Source organism: Schistocerca cancellata, chromosome 4 (assembly GCF_023864275.1).
Source record: "Schistocerca cancellata isolate TAMUIC-IGC-003103 chromosome 4, iqSchCanc2.1, whole genome shotgun sequence".
NCBI classification, from domain to species: domain Eukaryota; kingdom Metazoa; phylum Arthropoda; class Insecta; order Orthoptera; family Acrididae; genus Schistocerca; species Schistocerca cancellata.
In genome coordinates this window covers 566,998,711-567,011,244 of record NC_064629.1, presented here as the reverse complement: position 1 = coordinate 567,011,244, position 12,534 = coordinate 566,998,711, and the positions used below count along the sequence as shown (strand labels likewise).

Here is a 12,534-nt window from a genome sequence, read left to right as displayed (position 1 = left end):
GGAGGGAGGGAGAAATGACTATTTATATACTTTCGTACGAGCCCTGATTTCTCTTGTCTTTGTGGTCCTTAGGCGAAATGTATCTAGGCCTTCAGTCTGTTGTAAATGCCGGTTCTCTAAACTTCTTCTAAAGAGCTTCGCGAAAAGTAGGTCTTATTCCCGCCAGTGATTCCCATTTGAGTTCGCGTAGTATCCGTAATATCCACATGCTGATCGAAGCTCCCATTAACAATCTAACAACACGCCTCTGGTGGATCGTGGTGACACTTTTCCTGTGACCTCTGGTTGGACTTTAGCTTTTGTCATCCGTCTGTTTATCCAGAGTCATTGGGCTATAGCCAGCTGTGTGTGCAATATGTCGTTATGATGGTCTCTTGTCCCTCATGGCAATGACGCGACCTTTCTCAGAGACCGAAAGAAGGAGATAAATCGCACGTGTACGTCCGTTGAGCATGCTGTGTTGCGACCTCCAGCTGAAAAGTTTCGGTACAGTTAGACAAAGCAAACAGCCGTCATATCACCATACCATTATTCATCTGTAGGAATGGCTATTTTGTATACTGGAGGGAAGGGACGAAATTTTCTTCAACATACCCCATGGGGATGGAAATACTGTAGTATTATATTTACGAAAAAAAATAATTTAAAGATTTTTTAATTCCTAGACCGCAACTGGGGGTTTTCCTTAAAGAATTAAAGCACGAAAGTTAGTTTCCGTTGCTTCCTACAACCATCAGATCATCCAAACAGTAAAAAGCAGTGAATACACAGTAAATACTGTCATCATTAACTGTAATCATGCAGTTGCATGCATTCGTACTGTGGACCAACAAGACTATGACATTATGTAGTTACAAATATCGTGAGCGACCCAGGTTTTAAACTATAATCTCGCAAGAAGACGGTATTAAGAAAGTCGAATGGCCAGTTGCATTAGTTACGATGTGGAAGATCTGAAGATGGTTCTAGAGAGCAATTGAAACTAGTTATTGTGCTTCAATGGATTGAGGTGAAAAATTACGATCTAAGCATTAAATTTTTTAATTAGTTTTTTTATTTCATAAATTACATTACGTCTACTCCCTGACAATGTCAGGCTTCACTACTGTAGTATCAGTTTGGTAGCGTTCAGACAAGGAGTCCATGAGCTAAGACCTTCAGTTCCCGTCAGTGTTTCTTGTACAGTGAATACTGGCCGCTCAGCTAAGAAAATGTAGCAAATATATGGATTGGACAAAAATATAGAAACACCGCGAGAAATGCATGTTTGGACGTAGATGCAGATGCTAACCAAGCCTGCAGGTGACACTATTGTATTTGAGCACAAATGGTACTTCTGCAGTGCCCTCAATACATTGCAAGAGTCAGTCGTCGCCATAACAGCGTTCTGTGTAGTTGTGAATGCTTATGTTCGCGTTAAGTGAATTCGAACATAGGCAAACTGTTGGTGCTTGTGTGGCGGGTTCTTCTGTAACTGAGGGAGCCGAGGTGTTTGGAGTTTCAAGAGGCAACATATCGAGCGTTTATATCGCATACAAGGAAAGCGGAAAACCTCATCCGCTAAATCACAAAGTGGACGAAAATGTGTGTTCAGTGATGGTGAAAGACGGTCATTCAAGAGAATTGCAACGAAAAATGAGAGGACGAAAGCTTCCAAAGTCACTGGAGAACTGAATGTGGCACTCGGGAACCCTATCAGCACCAAAACAACACGAACGGAGGCTCCATAAACGGGTAACTGCGAATTGAAGGGTGAGCTGGATTTCCAAAACCATACATCAGTTATGCAAATGCCTCTAACAGTAAAACGTGGTTCTGACGCCATAAAATGTGGAGTATGGAACAACGGAAGAAAGTTTTTTGGTCGGGTGAGCCTTGTTTCGCCTTGTTTCGCACTGTTTCCAACTTCTAGCCGAATTTACGTCTGGCGTACGTCGTCCAGAGTTGCCTGTTGCCAACAGTGAAAATGGGGAGGGAGGGGGGAGGGGGGTTTGGTGACGATTTGGGCAAGCATATCGTGGTATTGCCGCGTGGGAATAGCCGAGCGGTCTTAAGGCGCTGCAGTCATGGACTGTGCGGCTGGTTCCGGCGGAGATTCGAGTCCTCCTTCGGGCATGGGTGTGTGTGTTTCTCAGGATAATTTCGGTTAAGAAGTGTGTAAGCTTAGGGACTGGTGACCTTAGCAGTTAAGTCCCATAAGATTTCACACACATTTGAACATTTTTTATCGTGGTATTCCACAGGATCCATGGTTACTCTTCAAGGTCACATTACTGCCAAGGCTTCTGTGACCGCTTTGGCTGTCCATGTCACGGTGCAATATTTGTTCGCAAATGGTGGTACTGAGTTCCAAACCGACAGAGTCCTTGTTCACACAAAAAATGGTTCAAATGGCTCTGAGCACTATGGGACTTAACATCTGAGGTCATCAGTCCCCTAGAACTTAGAACTACTTAAACCTAACTAACCTAAGGACATCACACACATCCACGCCCGAGGCAGGATTCGAACCTGCGACCGTAGCAGTCACGCGATTCCGGACTGCAGCGCCTAGAACCGCGTGGCCACCACGGTCGGCCCTCGTTCACACAAGTCTCAACGTCAAGGACTGGTTTTGTGAGCACGAGGATGAATTGTCCCATCTCCCCTGGCCACAGCAATCATCAGACATCAATATTACTGATGCTTTGTGGTCTACTATGGAAAGGAGGGCACGTAACCGCTACCCACCTCCATCATCGTCACCTGAACTTACCAGTATTCTAAAGTATGAATGGTATAATTTTCCACTGAAAACCATACAGGGCCTGTATTTATTCATTCCAAGACGACCGGGAGCTGTTTTAAATGCCAATGGTTTTTCTAAATCGTATTGGCCAGGATAATGGGTTGTGTTTTCGGTGTTTCCATATTTTTGTCCACCTCCACCTTTAGTTGCAAATGTCGCTGGGCTGTGGAAATCGTGGGCTTCTGTAAGTAAGGCGGATTTTGTTGGCGTTGGTCATCCTTCACAGTACAAGCTCCTTAATTACCTTAGCACTTGCATTTAACTTCCATATTGTTTCATAGCTTTTTTATAAGGAGTGATCAAACAGTTTCCGTTCGAAGGCCGTACAGTTCAGAATCGGTATGCCAATCAGCATGAGCACTGAGGCAATCATCCTACTGACGCACCAGAGTGAAGATATCCGTTTCGTAAAACACTGTGTCGTGTTACATGAAGAAATTCGTAGTTGCCCGCTGCACTTCCTTGTTCGACAGGAATAGGCAACCCTTCGAGGTCTTTTTTACGGGACCGAAGGCGTGATAATCGCATGGGGAGAGATCAGGAATTTAGGACGGGTGCTCGAGTGTCTCCCACTTGAGTCAGCGTAACTTCTGCGTTCCATTTGTGATATGGGAACGTGTGTTATCATGAAGCAGCAGCACACCCTGTCGCAGTTTTCGACAGACACGCTGCCAATACTCATTCTTCTATATTCGACGAATTTCTGTCAGTTTTGTCCTTCGACAGCCAAGAAAATAATAACAGCACTTTGGGCCTGTTTGGATGCATGTAGTAATAATATCGCCGTAATTCACGTTTCCGCATTTACCATACGGACGTGGGAAGACACGAATGCCACACTAATGCCTTGTCTACATGTCGGTGCTTATATATACACATTATTAGAGTCGCGCTACTTTGCATATACGCTGCAACAACGCTCTCAAACGAAAACCTTTTGATAGCCCCTTCCCCTTTATACATTATTGTTTAACTAAGGCGCTGTTGCAAATCAACTGGCAGCTCTGAAATATGATAAAAATAAATTAAATATTGAATAACAGGGGGGGGGGGGCAGTAGACTTTAACATCTAGAAAAGAAAGAAGTAAGTTTTCCAGCTGTACATGTCTATAACAGAGCAGTGACTCAACTTTCGTTAACAATTTACACTCTAAGACAAAAACGCACCACGAGGGAATTATCTGAATGGGACAGAAATCGGTAGATGTGATCTAAATGTACAGACAAATAAATTATTACAGTTTCAGAAAAAAAACTGTATTATTTATTCAAGAGAATGATCTTCACAGATTCATCAAGCCAATGACGCATTGGTCCACTTCTGGCCGTTATGCAAACAGTTATTCAGCCCTGCCCATAATGCCCCAAATGGATCTCAACTTCAGAGATATCCGCACCCTTGCTGGCCAATGTAGGGTGTGGCAACCACGAACATAAGCGGTAGAAACTCTCGCCTTGTGTGAGCGGACATTATCTTGCTGAAATGTAAGCCCAGGATAACTTGCGATGAAGGGGCGTAAAATATCATCGACGTACTGCTATGCTGTAAGGGTGCCGAAGATGACAACCAAAGAGGTCCTGATATGAAAAGACGTATTACCCAGACCACTACTCCCAGTTGCCGGGCTGTATAGCGGGGCCGCACCGGATTACGCGAGCGGTCTCAGGCGCTGCAGTCGTAGACTGTACGGCTGGTCCCGGCGGAGGTTAGAGTCCTCCCTCGGGCATGGGTGTGTGTGTTTGTCCTTAGGATAATTTAGGTGAAGAAGTGTGTAAGCTTAGGGACTGATGACCTTAGCAGTTAAGTCCCATAAGATTTCACACACATTTGAACATTTTTTTTTATGGCAGGAGACAGTCAGGTTGGTATCCCACAGGTGTCTGGGGTGTCTCTAGGCTCTCCTTTGCTGGGACTGATCACTGAAGACAACTGTACTATAATACGTGTGATTCCTGCCCGCACACGGCGAGAGTTTCTAGTGCTTGTCTTTGAGCTTGTCAAACCCTACCTTGGCCAGCAAGGCTGAGAACGTTTGGAGCGAGGCCCTCCTGCCATCTCGGGATTTTGACAATCTAATGCGCCAATTGGACATAATTTGGCACTATATCCCTCAGGAGGATATCCAACAACTATTTCAATCAATGACAAGCCGAACAGCTGCTTGCATATGGGCCAGAGGTGGAACAACACACTATTGACTTGCTGAATTTCTGAAGCTCTTTCTTCTACTATCATAATCATTTGTTTACTTGTACATGTACATCACATAAACCGATATCTGGCTCTTTCGGATAATTACTTTGTGGTGCATTGTTCTTGTCAACTTGCGGAAATTACGGGTTATGATGACACTTTTGTAGCATGAGGCACAATAAACATTCATCGACACGCAATTAAAACAATTATTACCTCATCCTGACAAAAAGGAACGTCTTAGAAGTAACACAACAGGTAAATAAATAGTAGCAAACGATCTACACAGCCAATCCTAGAATCTCGTCCATGTGTGCTGCTGCAGTGTCATGGAATTTTTACCCAGCCTGTCTCTTGGAGCACCTAGGTCATGTCCTTCCTCTATCAGATCCCAGCCAAGAGTGAGGTCCTACACAGCGGCTTTAGCATGCTGACATCCACATCACACATAACTGCACGATTTTGAAGAACTCCGCCAATGGGCATTCACCAGATTTCACACCAAAGTCAGGCCACCTCCCCTTGTTGCAAATACCGGCTTCTTATGTAGTATTTCTAAAATGTACCTCTGCCTTTAAGATGTGTATTTTTAATTTTGGATTCACTGTGTTAATATTTCGTAAACTTGGATTCGTTATTTCACGCCATAGTCTCTTCTCGAGGATGGGGAGATTGGGGTGAGGGGGAAGATAAGTCAGGGCCCATTCTGTAACAGTTCATTCGAGAGAGAAGCACCTCATCGTTTCGGGAATGCGACAACGCAGTTTCTCCTGGTTGAAGAGGTGCCCCCCTCCCCACCATCGTCCCCAACTCCCTGCACTAGGTGCCACTTCTGGCTTTGGCCGCTCAAAAAACTAAACCAGAGATTACAGTTTTCTTGCAAACTGTTGCCATCTCGCTACCTTACCACAGAAACAAGTATTAGTGGACGATGATCTTGGGGCTGTCGTGTCAAAGGATTTATGAAGAGGGACTTGTAGTTGTCTTGATAAAAGCGAGCCTCACATAACAAGGCAGGCGTAACAAGTGTTGATATTTTCCGGCAGAGCTCCCAGGAAAAGCCTTCGCACACCCAGCAGAGCGAGCGGCCGGTACCCATCAGCCCGCAGCCGCAGACGCCGCCGCAGCCGCAGGCACTGCTGCAGCCGCAGGCACCGCCGCAGCCGCAGCCGCAGCCGCCGGTGTGGTCGCCGCCGCCCGTCGCGGACTCCGTGCTGGAGCTGCTGCGGCCCGGGCTGCCCGCTTACGAGGAGTACGACCGCAACCAGCGCTTCTCGCACTCCTTTCTGCACGGATACCGACACACCTGACCGCGCCACGCTGTAACTGTAACACAATAAAGCTCGTCACACTCACCACACTTTCTTTTCTTCATGATCCCTACGTTCACTCTGACGATCCTTTTCAGAGCTGTCCATTCTTTAGCTGGCACCAGAAGCCGAGTACGAGACCTCGAGTGCACTAACTGGAAGAAAGAAATCTGCCACACAGTCGTAAGTCCAGGTCTGCATTTCGCACAAATCCCACGATGGATGTAGCTGTGTTTCCACTACAAATATACACTTCATAAGCGAAATCCCACCGCTGATCATTAAAACTCGAACACCAGAGCAAATAGCAAATAACGAAAATATGCTTGTTGTGCGTAAACTGTGTAGTGAGGTGAATACAAGATTAGATTTGAAGGTGATTCAGGGGCACAAGGGTGCGAAGCGTAATACACAGAGTACAATCTATCGCAGCAACAATGGCTCTAACCTGGCTGGGCATCAAGTCGAGCTGAACTTGGATGACAAAAACTGTTACGTCGTTCCGTGCTGCTTCATCTTTATGTCACAGTTCATCAAGTCTGACGAGTGGTACACGCTAGTCTCTCTGCAACCTGTGACCATATGTTTTCAATGGGTGAGAGGTTTGGAGACGAACTGGTCAGAGCTACAGTTGACACACTCTGTGTTGAGATATGTCAAGACAGCGCACGTAACAAGTGGTCACGCAGATCTTGAAGACAGGGCGCAGATACCAGCAATAACACATCAGAAGCGTAACGGCTGCTGCCCAAGTTATCGGTTATACGACCCAGAGGTGATCGTGATGTGTGCCGAAAGGCACTCTGTAACATTACGGTGCTTGCAGACGATGACGATAATGAATGTAATGTGGCAACGTTCTCTCTCCTCAGAGCCAGCATACTCGGTTATGCCCATCGTGATGCTGTATACAGAATCGGGGACCTGCCTGAAAAGTAGACGTGTTGCCACTTCTGTGTCTAGTATTGGCTCTGAGCACTATGGGACTTAACAGCTGTGGTCATCAGTCCCCTAGAACTTAGAACTACTTAAACCTAACTAACCTAAGGTCATCACACACATCCATGCCCGAGGCAGGATTCGAACCTGCAACCGTAGCAGTCGCGCGGTTCCGGACTGCGCGCCTAGAACCACGAGACCACCGCGGCCGGCGTCTAGTATTGTCTCTGCTGCTGTTTCGAGAGAAGTTGAAACAATGGTAGCAGTGATGATAATTAGTGGTGCTCCATACATCATAGTTGTGTGAAGTGGCTACTTCTCTTGTTGCAAGTAAACCCATTTCCTGACGCAGGGTACGTACAGGGAATAGGCAAAATAATGTGGACACCTGTACTTACTTGGGAATTGTTTATTACACCACTGGCCATTAAAATTGCTACACCACGAAGATGACGTGCTACAGACGCGAAATTTAACCGACAGGAAGAAGATCCTGTGATATGCAAATGATTAACTTTTCAGAGCATTCACAGAAGGTTGGCGCCGGTGGCGACACCTTCAACGTGCTGACATGAGGAAAGTTTCCAACCGATTTCTCATACACAAACAGCAGTTGAACGGCGTTGTCTGGTGAAACGTTGTTGTGATGCCTCGTGTAAGGAGGAGAAATGCGTACCATCACATTTCCGACTTTGATAAAGGTCGGATTGTAGCCTATCGCGATTGCGGTTTATCGTATCGCGATATTGCTGCTCGCGTCCGTCGAGATCAAATGACTGTTAGCAGAATATGGAATCGGTGGGTTCAGGAGGGTAATACGGAACGCCGTGCTGGATCCCAACTGCCTCGTATCACTAGCAGTCGAGATGACAGGCATCTTATCCGTATGGATGTAACGGATCGTGCAGCCACGTCTCGATCCCTGAGTCAATAGATGGGGACGTTTGCATGACAACAACCATCTGCACGAACAGTTCGACGACGTTTGCAGCAACATGGACTATCAGCTCGGAGACCATGGCTGCGGTTACCCTTGACGCTGCATCTCAGACAGGAGCGCCTGTGTACTCAACGACGAACCTGAGTGCACGAATGGCAAAACGTCATTTTTTCGGATGAATCCAGGTTCTGTTTACAGCATCATGATGGTCGCATCCGTGTTTGGCGATATCGCGGTGAACGCACATTGGAAGCGTGTATTCGTCATCGCCATACTGGCGTATCACCCGGCGTGATGGTATGGGGTGCCATTGGTTACACATCTCGGTCACCTCTTGTTCGCATTGACGGAACTTTGAACAGTGGACGTTACATTTCAGATGTGTTACGACCTGTGGCTCTACCCTTCATTCGATCTCTGCGAAACCCTACATTTCAGCAGGATAATGCACGACCGCATGTTGCAGGTCCTGTACGGGCCTGTCTGGATACAGAAAATGTTCGACTGCTGCCCTGGCCAGCACATTCTCCATATCTCTCACCAACTGAAAACGTCTGGTCAATGGTGGCCGAGCAACTGGCTCGTCGCAATACGCCAGTCACTACTCTTGATGAACTGTGGTATCGTGTTGAAGCTGCATGGGCAGTTGTACCTGTACACGCCATCCAAGCTCTGTCTGACTCAATGCCCAGGCGTATCAAGGCCGTTATTACGGCCGGAGGTGGTTGTTCTGGGTACTGATTTCTCAGGATCTATGCACCCAAATTGCGTGAAAATGTAATCACATCTCAGTTCTAGTATAATATATATTTCCAATGAATACCCGTTTATCGTCTTCATTTCTTCTTGGTGTAGCAATTTTAATGTCCAGTAGTGTAATATGGGGTTCGACCCCCATTTGCCCGTAATACAGCTGCGATTCTTCTTAGAATACTGGGATATAATGATTGTATAGTCTCCAGTAGAATGTAATGCCAGTCTTCGATCAGAACCTCTTGTAGCTCCTGTAGTGACGAGGGAGGTGTAAATCTGCTCCGGAGTTTGCGCTCCAATACCGCCAACAAGGAACTGTGCTGGCCAGGGAAGATGCCGCAGTTCAGTTGCATGCTCCTCATACAACGATCGTACTTTCCTGGCTGTGCGAATGGGTGCATTAACGTCCTGAAATATGGCATCATTGTTGGGAACAATATTTAAATCATGGGGTGCACTTGATCACCTAAAAAGTTCACATAATCGTTGGCTGTAATACGGCCTTTGACAGTAATGATGGGGCCAGCAGAATACCATGATATGCCTGCCCACACCTTCACGCTTCCACCTCATTGCTTAACCGCTGGAATCAAGCAATCAGGTTTCTTTTGGCTTTCTCCAGACATAAACCCGACCCGATGTTGGAACTAAAGAAAATGTTGACTCGTCGGACCGTATGACGTGTTTCCACTGATCAGACGTCCAGGATTTATGCTCCTGACACCATGTTTTACGCCTCTCTGCGTTGGTTGTCGTCACTAATGGATTCGGATAACAGATCTTACGTGAATATTCACTTTATGGAGTTCTCGGTGTATAGAGTCGATAGATACGGGATCTCGAAGATGCTATTGAGCTTTGCAGTCACTTTAGCCGCCGTAGTTTTGTGTTCTTTTGACACAATTCCTATTAGTGTACGACGATCTCTGTCATTTAGATTTCATTTGCGCCCACTATTACGTTTACACGATGATGTCTTTCCATATTTTGTGTAATCTGTCATTAATGTTGAAACAGTTGCTCTTGAAACATTCAATAAGTTGGCTGTCTTGATTACTGATGCTCCAGTTAATCTGGTCCCCCATAATCTGCCCTCTTTGGAACTCTGCTAGGCCTTTCATTGCATTTCGACCTCGGCCTCTGAATGCAAATACGAAGTGTGCATTACTCGTAAACAACCTGCACTGAGGCCTAGTCCGTACTGAACACGCACAGTCTAGCGCAACACATGCCTTACCTGCATTGTTGACCGTCTTGCTACCACTGTTCACATTATTTTGACTATCCCTATATGGTGTTAAATATGGCCCCTTGAATTCATATATTCCATGTTAGTATGACAGTTGTGGGACACAGACCAATGGGATCGTTCGTATTGCGGAATGATAAATCATAGTCAAGACAGGTCACGACCCCGCCACTGCAGTATTCGGACATTTACAGGTAGACATTACCCCTTCTCGAACGAGGCATAACACCAGCTACTCGCAAACCACCAACATTCAAATGTGATTTCTGAATGAGAAACTAACTGCATAATTTTCCTTTACATACAGAATATATACTGAGAAGCCAAAACACTCTGACCACAGCCCACCGCGACGTGGGATGCCGCTTGCTGGCTTTGCGGGCATGTGAAGCGGAAACAAAAATAAGTAAGCGAAGCAAACACGGACTGGGGTCATCCTAGAGGACACATGGACTGCAAATGGGAAAATCCATTGAGATAAGTGACTTTGACAAAGAGAAAATTATTATTACGCACAGCCTGTGAACAAGTATCTCGAAAATAAGCCAAAACACTATGACCACAGCCCACCGAAGTTGGTCGAATGTTCACGTGCTACTGTCGTGAGCATCTACGGAAAGAGGTAGGACAGTGAAACAACCACTAGGTGCTAAATGGATGGACGTCCTCAACTCTTCAAAGAACGTCGGGTTCTGAGGCTTTTCTGCTCCGTAAAGTAGGATAGGTGGTGATTAGTGGCATCTCTGCCGAAAGAGCACAATGTTGATGCACGCACAGGTGTTTCAGAGCACACAGTTCATCGTACATTGTTGAACATGGAGCATCCAGCAGACCACCCTTACATATTCACATGTTGATTCAACAGTATAGTCAATTACGACTGCAGTGGGCATGGGACCATCGGGATTCGACTGTCGATCAATGGAAACGTGTCGGTTCTTCGGGCGAATCACATTTTTGCTTCACTAGGTCGATGGTCGTCTCCAAAAACGCCGTCAGCAAGGTGAGCAGCGGCTCGAAACATGCAGAGCGCCACGGACACAGGCTGTTGGGAGCAGTATTATGCTGTGGGTGACATTCTCCTGCGCTTGCGTAGGACCTGTGGTAGGAACCAAAGACAAGCTGACAGCTGCGAACCGCCTGCATCCCTTCATGCTTGATATCATCCCCGACGGCGACGTCATCTTGCAGCAGTATAACTGTCCACGTCTCAGAGCCAGAACCGTGCTTCAGTGGTTTGAGGAACATTATAGCGATCTCACGTTCGTGTTTTGGCGACTAAAGTAGCCTGATGTAAATCGTATGGAACCCATCTATGTCGCTGTCGGGTGCGATTACCGTATACGCAAACCAGCGGCCCGTTATTCACGAGAATTACATGACCTTTGCGCGGACCTCTAATGTCACATACCTCCACAAACCGACGGCCGGAGTGGCCGTGCGGTTCTGGGCGCTACAGTCTGGAGCCGAGCGACCGCTACGGTCGCAGGTTCGAATCCTGCCTCGGGCATGGATGTGTGTGATGTCCTTAGGTTAGTTAGGTTTAATTAGTTCTAAGTTCTAGGCGACTGATGACCTCAGAAGTTAAGTCGCATAGTGCTCAGAGCCATTTGAACCTCCACAAACCTACCAATAAACTGTCGGATACGCATACGCAGAATCAGTGATGTATTTCGTTCCAAAGACGGACAAACAAGCTATTAAACAGGTGATCACAATGGTCTGATTCATCAGTGAAGGTGATATTACTTCCACCTATTTTGTGCGGTCGTGCTGCACATACTTGTACTATACTTCATGCCAGTTCCACGTTTGTTGCATGTCATCATCATGAAGTAGCAATTTTAACGGTCAGCAGTGTACGTGATAGAACCTTGCTGTGATGGATTTAGTAAGGCCTGCATTGGGAACACCGATTCTTCTCATTTTTCAATAAGATATGCCCACATCTTGAAGCTAATTTATGTATTAAAACTTCCTGGTATACTAAAAATTTTTCTTGGACTGGGAATCTAACCCATAACTTTCCTTTCACGAGAAGTACTCTTACCGACTGAGCTATCCAAGCACAACTCAAAGTTCCTATTCTGTCAGTACCTACCTGTTACTTTCTCAACTTCACAGATGCTCTCCTACGTATTTTGCTTGGTTAACACCCGTGGATCATATGACATCGTATAGAAATGGCTTAGCCAAAGCAAAAGTCAAGTTGTAGCTTCCATTCCTAGTGCGACACAAATTCTTAATCATCAAAGAAGCTTCAAATACTGCACACACTGTTGAAGAATGTAACACTCCTTCTAATTTAAGTTAATCACTGTTATTAATATGGAATGCGAAACACTTAGCAGATGGTCTTT

At 46.0% G+C, this 12,534-nt stretch overlaps 1 protein-coding gene across 1 annotated transcript in view; it reads left to right on the top strand.

Annotated features, from left to right (window-relative positions):
• Positions 1-6,338, top strand: part of LOC126184330 (bromodomain-containing protein 4-like) — a 71,538-nt gene extending 65,200 nt beyond the window's left edge. Inside the window, exon 3 of the mRNA XM_049926705.1 lies at positions 6,030-6,338. Within this exon, the coding sequence (XP_049782662.1) occupies positions 6,030-6,293 (264 nt within the window). The 3' untranslated portion in view covers positions 6,294-6,338. The remainder of the gene's footprint in view (positions 1-6,029) is intronic.
• The last annotated feature ends 6,196 nt before the right edge of the window (positions 6,339-12,534 follow it).